Here is a 10,125-nt window from a genome sequence, read left to right on the forward strand (position 1 = left end):
GGAGCTGACTCTGGGTGAGAGGAGGGGCACAGTCAATTAACCAAGCCACACTCTGTCTTTGGACTGGAGGAGGAAGAACTCTGAGAAAAGTCCACAGAAAGAGCCGACTGAACCAGGGTTTAAAACAAAACCCTTTCTCACAAAACTTTTAAAAGTGAGATTCTATTACTTTTGAAATAGTTACCTCCACCAGGGAGGTTGTTTCCATCTGAGTTTGTTTTTTAGCAGCATTACACAAGAACCTGTCCCATTTAAAGAATATTTGTATCACTTTCCCTGAGAAATAAGGTAACGTAAGATGAGATTTATTGATCCACACTGAGGATATTCACTTGTTTTTGTTATTAGATTCAAAAACCTAATGTCTGCGTTTCAATATCTTTCAAGAAAATAACAACTAAATTTACATTTATGGATTAAAAGGGGTTTCCAGAAGGATTGACCAGTTTATGATTAAAAACAATAAATGAATCTTGTTCTCAGAGTCTTTGAAAACATCCTCACTCCCTTTCTTCAGAGGAAGTTGTGACAGGTTGATTGACATGTCACTCCTCCAATCAAATGCTCCCACCTGACTTGGAGCCAGCCAATCCCTGGGGGGCAGGTGAGAGGTTGTTTCTGCAGCTTTGACTCAGGTGGACTCGAACTGAACCTGAGATGGATTTAAAGGATGTTCGCTCCTCATTCTCTCGTTTCCTTCAGGATCAAACTTCCCTGAACTGAGATCAGTTCCGAGCTGCTGATCGACTCGAGGCTGAAACATGTGGTGAGTGTTTTATTTCTCATTTCTGAAAACACGCTGCAGAACAAGCTGAAGGTTTTCTTGTTAAATAGGAAACTTCATTTAATGTGGTTTGACAGGGACAGTGGGGAATGTTTGTGGGGGGTGGGGGGGTGAAGCCATGAGGACACTGTTATCACGGGTTAAGTTTAGTGACGTGTAACCATGGTAACCGGCACCATGTGACTTCCCGACTCTTAAGTGGGTCAAGTCTGAGCTAAATAAACCCATTAAATCCCTTTTCTCACCTGTGGAGACAAACCACAGCGAGTTTCTCTGTGAAGCTGTTCAACATATCAGATGAGATATAAGATAAGTTAATATAAGATATAAGTTAAGATAAGATATGATAAAATATAAGATAAGATATAAGTTAAGTTAAGATATGTTAAGACAAGATATAAGATCTATTAACATATATTAAAATAAGATAAGTTATGATATGATAAGATAAGTGAAGATATAAGATCAGATAAGATATAAGTTAAGTTAAGATAAGATATGTTAAGAAAAGATATGTTAAGATAAGATATAAGATCAGATAAGATCTGATAAGATAAACTTAGATAAACTAACCACTGGGGAAATCCACTTGTCACAGCAGCAGATGAAGTAAACAAGAGAACAAACAGAAGTATAAAAATAGAATAAAATAGAAAATGGAAGATAGAATTAGACCAAAGACAGAATAAGTCCATAGCTTTGCTGAATGAGTGTTGTTGACGTGTGTGTGTTTACAAACTGCTGCTGTGGCTTTGAGACTCCGACAGGTGAGAGACATGCAACATGGGCAGGGATGGACCGCAGAGTCAGAGGTCACGTCGCACAGCAACCTGCGAGGGTGAGTCCGCTTTGTCACAACAACACAATCACACAAATAGAGAAACACAACGTGTACGACTGTTTAAAACCAGAATGGAACCAGAATCGGACAGTTTTGTGTTCAGTCTGCTATCGGTCGGTCGGGCTCCTCTGGAAAACTTCTGGAGATTCTCCGCAGTGTCTGTTCAGAAGAACATTGTGGTTTATGTTGGTCCGGACTGTGAGGAAGAGGAATATGCAGTAAATCGGAATGAGAGTATGTGCACAAGTCATCTGTTTGTGTTGTAAACAGTACAAGTAGTGCAAAGAAGCAGTACATGAAATAATAAATACTGTATAGATATAGGATTGTGTACATTGTGTGTTATACATGTGAATATAGAGTGTTTGCAGTGTGCTGCAGTTCATCAACGTGTGGATTTGTTGTAGTTCCAGGACACACGGAGCTGCCTGAGGATCCCCTTCCTTCTGCTCTATGCTGCTGTAGACGCCTCGGCCCGGAGCAGTGTGTGTGTGTGTCTGTGAAAGGGGACCCCCCCCCGCCCGTCCTCCATGGCTCACTCGTCAGACCCGTCCCGCAGGGAGAAGACCCCCGGCCCACAGGGGTCGCACACCGCCACACGCAACCTCTTACGGAAGAAGGAGCAGCGGCGGCGTGGAATCCGATCCTCCTCGCCCATGGGCCGGGTCATCCTCATCAACTCCCCTGTGGACGGTGAGGAGCAGCTGGGTGTGGTGAACATCCCGGCACATACATAATGTCAGGGTCTGAAAAGACAACATGAAACATCTTTATACACAAGTTTCTGCAGCAATTTTGTACAATTTAGTTGAAAAACACTAGTGAAAACATCACTAGATCCTTTCCCCTGAATCGTACACTGGACCTTTAGCTGTTGAGCTAGTTGCAGCTTGTTTTTGCTCAGCCAGTATCAGTGTATACCAGTAATCTAGGTAAAGACTTAACATAAAGATGGACGACACGACTGCTTCCCAAAAGTGAAGCCGCCGTGCAACCAGGAGTCTGTGTCCGCCATTTTTCAGTAGGAAAAGTGGAAGGAAGTGGAGAGAGTTTTAATTCAAAAGCCCACAAAGGGATTTACAGTCGATAAAACCTCTTAGTCACCGTCCGACGACCAGGACGCTGCTAGAGAACCACTGCTGTTATTTTTAACCAGAAGATGGAGAAGTCACGATCGACAGTAGTGTCCATTAACGGCTCATTGACGCGGCGTGATGTTCTCAGGTGGAGACGACAGCGAGGACCTCCACACCATCACTGTGGATAAGAGCGTGGATGGGAAGCTCGGCTTCAGCGTGCGCGGGGGCTCGGAACACGGCCTCAGCATCTTCGTCAGCAAGGTGGAGGACCACAGCACCGCGGGTGAGAGGAAGCACCACGTCACCGAACCGAGGCTCTGACCACGTGCTCATCACGGTGTTCTCGCTCTTTTGATTCAGAGGAAGCGGGTCTGCTCGTGGGGGACAAACTGGTGGAGGTGAACGGCATCAGCCTGGAGAACATCACCATGAGCAGCGCCGTGAAGGTCCTGACGGGAAACAACCGGCTGAGGATGGTGGTGAGGCGAGTCGGCAAAGTCCCCGGCATCCGCTACTCCAAAGAGAAGACGACCTGGTGATACAGGATTTAAAAACCGTCGTCGGATTGTGACCGAATGTGGTGAAGTTGGATAATCAGCGTTGAGTTTTTGTTTTTCCAGGGTGGACTTGATTCACAGGCGTATGGTGGTGGAGGAGAGCGGGCGGACGCCGTCGGAGGCCAGCTCCGGCAGCGGCCTCCAGAGGATCGTGCACCTGTACACCACCTCGGATGACTACTGCCTCGGCTTCAACATCCGGGGAGGGAAGGAGTTCGGTCTGGGAATCTACGTCTCCAAGTAGGTGTCTCTGCTGCCGAGCTGATGGAAGGACGAGCCACAGATCTGATCTGAACAAAGAGGCAGATCCTGGTTTATCTTTTATCACTTTCTTTAACACTGTGAAGACATTTTCACCATTTCTCAGACAATAATTCATTCATCTCATATTTAGGGGACTGATATTCATGAGTTTGTGCAATTTGGTGCAGATCCAAGTACAAATCTGGACGGGGATGGTTTTAAATGTGGTTTCATAAGGAAGCTTCATTCATTTGAAACAGTTTGCAGAGAGAAATCAAAGAATCAACCCTGTTTTAAGCTCATTTTAGTTTAGTGAATGGTTTTGCAGCTCATTTGTTCCTTCGTGTTCTGTGAAGCGTTGTTTGGTTTGTGGGCTCGATGTTAACCAGTGGATGAACTGGTGGATGTCTCGTTGTCTTAGACTGGATCCCGGGGGTCTGGCCGAGCAGAACGGAATCAAGATGGGGGACCAGATCCTGGTCGCCAACGGCCTGAGCTTTGAGGACATCAGCCACAGCAGCGCGGTGGAGGTGCTGAAGAGCCACACACACGTCATGTTGACCATCAAGGTGAGATGGAGGATGTGCAACCTTTGGCCTTTTACACTGCAGACACAATCCCAGTTTGTCCCGAGGTCAGAGCAGAAGATATGAGAACAAATATCACCTGAAGTTCATGGTTTTGTTGATGTGACACCAGAAGCAGCATCTCCAAACAATTCACACAGAGAAACTATTTGTCAGTTTCAAACTGAAACAGGTCGATGCAGAAGGAATAAACATGTTTGTAACACGGACGTCACGCGTCGCGGCCCAGTGGCTGCAGCGGCGGCGGTTTGTGTGTCAGGCCCGACAGCTGGCGTGCAGCCGTAATATTCTGGAGCTTGGGTTTCACGCTGTGAGAAAATAGCCAGGGCGTGTGCATTATTCACCAGGCAGCCGGGATCAGGTGCTGATGGAAGCGCGGAGCCGGTGTTTCGTGCACGTCCTTGTTTTTCGGCATCCCTCGCTCCGCGCGGCGTGCAAACTGAGCCGGGGTCTGGAGTTAGAAAGCATCGCAACTGTCAGAGGTTACTAGAAAGTCAGGAAGGGAAACGTGCTTCCCTTCAGAGGAGGTGTAATGATGTGTGCATCTCCGGTTACTCTTTATCAAATACAGCCATCCCATAAAAGTTTCAAGCTCTCCACTGTATCTCATTTGCATATCTGCGGCCATATCTCGACAGGAAGCAGGACGATACCCTGCCTACAAGGAGATGGTGGCTGAGTACAGGTGGCTCAATAAGTGTATGTATCTGTCTCAGTATCTAGAAATCCATTTCTGTTCGGACAGGTTCTCTGTCACACACTGATCCTCTCTTGTTTTCCTACCCAGTGGCCAACGGCCCCCAGAAATCCTCCTCCCAGGGTTCAGACTCCAACTCGTCAGCCTCGTCTCTGTCATCCGGGACGCCGGTCAGCTCTCTGAGCGGCCTGTCGCAGGTCATGTTCCCCCCCAGCCTGCCGTTCGGCTCGGACATGGTGGACGTCTCCATCTCCACCGAGGACCAGAGGTCAGGGTCTTCTCGTTCTTACTTTCCCACATTTGAGTTTATCATCTTGAGGCACCAGCAAGACATTTGTACGTGACGTTTTGCTTCACTTGAGCTTTCTAAAGCACGTGTGAACAGACTGGATCAGACATGATCGTAGTCGTTGTTGTGTCCAGGTTTGAGTCCGAGCGAACCGAGACCGCCATCCAGACGGACCTCCCCTCTCAGAGGACGGGTGCAGACACCACCCGCAGCCTGGGACGCACCACCCTGCTCAAGGACACGTTGATCCGCGGAGAGGAGGACAGCGGGAGGAAGGAATCCCCCAAGACGGCCATGCTGCTGGCTCTCAGCATGCCGAGCCGACTCATCAGCCGGTCGCAGAGCCAGGTCACGGTGGCAGGTGAGGCCGGAGATTTCAGAACACGAGGGAGCGGCTAAGCGGCAAAAGTGACCTTCTGTTGGTGTCCCGTCGTAGAAATCACGCAGAAGACAGAGAAGAAGCAGAAAGGGAAGGAGCCGGAGGAGAAGAGCACCCTGCAGCGCTCCAGGACCTTCGTGAACCTGCTGTTCAAGGCCTCCAGGGGGCGCTCCAAGTCCCCGTTCACAGACAAGACAAGCAAAGGTAGCTGGGTCTCTGTGTCCTTCATCACAGATTTGATCAACTTGTGTTAATATGATCTAGATTTACAAGTTACATTACACTGACGTCCTTCTGCTCTGGTTTCCAGAGGGTCGAAAGCTCGGTGCGATGCCAAATCCAGAGATGCTGCGGGTGGTGGAGGACATGGCGCGCCGGCTGCTGCCCGAGGAGGAGGTGGCTGCTGTGATGGCGACGTGCCGGCGGGTAAGAGCATCAGTTCACAGCCGGAGTGAAAAGGTTTCAGCTTCTGTGGCGACGACCTTTGGACTGTTTCTTCCACTTCTAAGTTTAGATAATCGCTCTTGTCTTTGGTCAGCCCGGTGGTTTAAAGAGGAACTTCACGCGTCCGGTTGTCTAGCTACAAACAGTGGACTCTACAAAAGCATTAATTTGAACCACTAGGTGGCGTTATGAGCAAACCATTATGTTGTTTTAAAGTTAATTTGATCATAAATGTGACATTAAAACCAACATTAAATGTATTTAATCCAAAACATTCATATTAGGTTAGTTTACAGCTCAAACGTGTTTAGGTGCAGTCTCACTTTAATTGTGACACTTGCAGTACACAGCAGAGCGGTCGGTGGAGAACCTGATACGCCACCTGCTGGCCGTGCTGGACCGGCCGGAGAAGCTGCTGCTGCTGAGGGAGGTCAGGTAAGAGGAACCGATATATATTTTTTTTAATCTTTCTTACCTCTCATTTTGTTCTGGGTTACTTTATTCCAATGTATTTTAAGTGGTAAAGGTTTCATATGATTATTATTATTCTTAATAATATGAAAAAATGTCTCATTTCCCAGAATGCTGCTTCCTCCGTCCGACCTGAGTGTTTTCAACAACATGGTGACTCCCATCGAAGTCGAGGCCTACGACATCCTCAAGTATCGCTCAGGTGCGTTTGATCCACGCTCACTTCTTAAACACACAGACTGGAGATAAAGATGAACGACACATCTCCAGTGTGTTGACTGCAGAGAGAGTGCTTTACGTGCACAACAATCAGTGGAACACACAGGGATCCTCTGTTGAGTCAGATAGAACTGGTCTTATATCTGTAAACCAGCATCTCTCTCTCACCTTTTCCTCTTTTCAGTTCGAACTCCTCCTCTTCGCTGCTCCACGTCTGGTCGAGCTCCCAAACGCCGTCTCATCACTCCCATCCCAGGTCGGTGTCGTTCACCTCAACGACAATATCACCTTCCCGGGTCCGAGCTGTTACGGAAGCCATCTTTAAAACATTTATAAAAATATATATTAACAACATATTTTCTCAGTTTCACAGAGAATAATGAATGGATCTTGGTGAAAAGAATGAGAATGATGATCTACGAGTGTTTACAATCTTTTGAATTAAAGGTGTTTGTATGATTAGTAACTTTTCTTCTGTTCTCCGACACCTCAGCTGAAACTGTGCAGAGAACATGGAAAAAAAGAATAATCTGAAACTTGTCGTTTCCCAGATTACCGAGGAGGCTTTGAGCTCCACAGCGCCGAGGAGGTGGAGAAGGAGAGCCACCTACTGGGGGAGCTGGAGAGGCTCAGTCTGTCGGGGCCCCGGCGTTCCAAAGAGAGGCCCCGCGCCTCCACGTCCTTCACGCCGCTGCTGGACATCCCGGTGGACGGCTACACCGCAGCCTCCGGGGAGCCAGGACCCCGCTCGGCCAGTCCCATGCTCCCCAACTGGCTGCTGGCCCACAACGACGACCCCCGCCCCCCCCTCCGAACTGACATCGGCACCATTCGCTCCGTGCACTTCGACGAGGTGTCGCTCCACTCGGCCTCCGACAGGGCGGACACAGAGAGGGGACGGCCCCCGTTCAGAAACAGCCACCCCAAAGGTCAAAAGGAGCAGAGTGGAGGCCGGGGTAAAGACACCGTGTTCACGCTGCAGAGCGTCGCTCGCAGGAGTCGACCCTTGTTGTCGCAGGTGTTTGGTTCGAGTCCTGATCAACAAGTCGGGAGCGAACAGATGAACGGTCGTCTGGCGTCCGGCGAGAACGGACTCCACGGCTCGGACGCCGAACAGGAGTACGAGCTCAAAACTGTCAGCATCTCCAAGACCAAACAGTCATTGGGTAACGGATTCAAAGTCTAACGATCACATATCATTTAATTTATGAAAAATAAACATGATCCCCCATGACAGCTGACACTTACTCGCGATTGGTTGAGTGCGTGTAGAGGCGGGACCTTGATACCAGACCGCCATCACTTCTGGCTTCATTTCTGGCCAATGGGAGGAAGTAGAGATACGTATAGATATAGAAAGTATTAAGTCAAAATATTTTAAATACTTTCTTTAAATATTGGTTTCAGATGGTAACAGGCTGTTTAATGTTTGACCTAAAATGTGGATTTTATTATAAACACGAGTAGTAAATTGAATATTTTCAGCTGAGATAGATTCTACACACTAACAATTTAACAGTTATTAATAAATAGTCTTAACTGTTATATTATTGCACTTCAGTTTTATATATCTACCTGTGTTAACTTAAAAATACATGTACACAAACATACAATACTTGAGTTGTACACACAGTTAACGACCGGTACAAATGTGCCATAGATACACAAAATATAAAACACGTTACTGACTCTGCTGTTGTGTTGACGCTGCAGGCATCAGTATATCTGGAGGGATGGAGTCCAAGATTCAGCCGGTGGTGAAGATCGAGAAGATTTATCCTGGAGGAGCCGCCTCCACCTGCGAAGTGCTCAAGGTAACTCGACGGCCTCGGGGGAGAAATGTGTTGTGCTCTGTGGCATTTAAGTTATAAAAGTAGATATTAAGACTTGTGTGATTTAAACTGAAGACTATGATGCCTTCTAAAGATTTTGAGAGAAGTAAATTCCCTTCTGAGACCCGCAGACTCTCTGCATCCCTCTTCCATCATCTTCTCTGACCTGAACCCTCTGTCTCGTGTCTCCAGGCTGGATTTGAGCTGCTGTCTGTGGATGGCGTCTCCCTGCATGCGGTGACCCATCCGCACGCGGTCGACATCATCCGAAAAGCCTTCAGCAACAAGGCCAAAGACCCCATGGTGTTTGTGGTCAAAGTCCCCAGAACCGTTTAAGAGGAGACGGAGATGCACATGGAGAACTTAGATCAAAACTCAGAGGGAGACGGGAAACTTGAACACGCCGCTGACCAGAGACCAGGGATGTGGCGTTTTGTTATAGTGACGCCACAGATGCTGGTGATTCCTGAGCTGAGGAGTAAAAAAGGAGCTGAGGCAGCAGCTCGTGGGACACAAGGAGAATTAAGCCGATGAATTTAGAGGAGGAACGAGACTCGATCATGAAACAAGAGATGCTCCTGATGCCTTTACGTCGGTTTATCACAACGCAGGAGCCACGAACCTGGGTTTCTTTTGACATTAACATTCATCAGTGTATGAAAAGATACGCAAGTAGACGTGTCATGGATCAGCAGTTTGCGTCTGTGCTCTGGACTTTTTAAACATGTAGGATGACAGACTGTAGCCCGAGTGCCTTTAACAGCCCTGTGGACTGAAAGCACCGTTTTGACCTGTGGGGGGCAGACGTGAGCCAGAAACATCTGTGCTGCAGGAAATGAAGAATATTTTGAACACAAACCTTTAAAAAACATTGTATAAATGATTAAATAATCCAAACTGCCATTGGGGCGGATTACACAGCAGATACAACTGTAAATACTGAAGTTTGACGACATGTACACTTGAACAAAATAAACCCAAGAGTCTGATTTCTGTGATACGATTAAAAAGTATTAAAGCCAATTAAAGGGGCCAAAAATCTGAGATTTCAAGAATAGGATCACGATATTACAAGAATAAAGTTGTAATATTACGAAAATAAAGTCGTACTATCATGAAAGTAAATTCGTAATTTACAAGAATATAGAAATTCAAAAGTAAAAAGACTTTTTTCTAACCAAAATTACTTTGTCATATTTTGACTTCATATCGATTGTGACCTTATTCTCGATGTCTTTGAATGATGATCTCTTCATTGTGGCTTTAATACTTCGTCACACTGTGAAAACTCAGGTCAACGAAGTTAGAATTGATACGTGTATTTAATCTGGTGAAATAAAACATTCACCTCTCGCTGAAGAGCCAACGTGGCTGTGGTGTCGTATTAATTACACGTACATTTGTTTTACTGGAAACATGGATTCAATTTAAGTAGTTTTTTATTTAAGCATCTTACCAGGACTGAATTTGAAAAAGGAGATATATATTTATATATTTTATGAAATGAGACAATCTGCTCATATTCAGGTTGATCCTTTTAATTTGTGTAACTTGAAAAGGTTCAAATGCTCTGATGTGCAGAAAACATCACTTCCCTGAGACTGTCCATCGCTGCAGCTCCTCTTTTCAGCCTCTGTCTGAAACTCTGGGTTTTAGCGCCTGTCTCTTTAAGGCCACTCCCCGCCCCCGGTGATGGTCCTGGT

The 10,125-nt window shown here is 46.6% G+C and overlaps 1 protein-coding gene across 1 annotated transcript; it reads left to right on the forward strand.

Annotated features, from left to right (window-relative positions):
* The first annotated feature begins 606 nt into the window (after positions 1–606).
* LOC118100917 (PDZ domain-containing protein 7) lies at positions 607–9,788 on the forward strand. The gene is made up of 18 exons (XM_035146458.2): positions 607–766; positions 1,542–1,622; positions 2,033–2,318; positions 2,850–2,987; positions 3,065–3,239; positions 3,325–3,501; positions 3,926–4,073; positions 4,730–4,790; positions 4,879–5,056; positions 5,212–5,438; positions 5,514–5,660; positions 5,767–5,882; positions 6,244–6,335; positions 6,482–6,573; positions 6,775–6,846; positions 7,142–7,756; positions 8,304–8,404; positions 8,615–9,788. Exons 3-18 carry the CDS (start codon positions 2,156–2,158, stop codon positions 8,756–8,758), a joined length of 2,646 nt encoding a protein of 881 aa, XP_035002349.2. The 5' UTR covers positions 607–766; positions 1,542–1,622; positions 2,033–2,155; the 3' UTR covers positions 8,759–9,788.
* Positions 9,789–10,125: the final 337 nt, after the last annotated feature.

Source organism: Hippoglossus stenolepis, chromosome 21 (assembly GCF_022539355.2).
Source record: "Hippoglossus stenolepis isolate QCI-W04-F060 chromosome 21, HSTE1.2, whole genome shotgun sequence".
NCBI lineage: Eukaryota > Metazoa > Chordata > Actinopteri > Pleuronectiformes > Pleuronectidae > Hippoglossus > Hippoglossus stenolepis.

Bases quoted from the DNA above. Each gene is read 5' to 3' on its own strand.
- LOC118100917 (XM_035146458.2), top strand. From the start codon at position 2,156: ATGGCTCACTCGTCAGACCCGTCCCGCAGGGAGAAGACCCCCGGCCCA. The intron at 6,574-6,774 runs GTGCGTTTGATC...TCCTCTTTTCAG, and splicing joins CATCCTCAAGTATCGCTCAG to TTCGAACTCCTCCTCTTCGC. The intron at 8,405-8,614 runs GTAACTCGACGG...TCGTGTCTCCAG, and splicing joins CCACCTGCGAAGTGCTCAAG to GCTGGATTTGAGCTGCTGTC.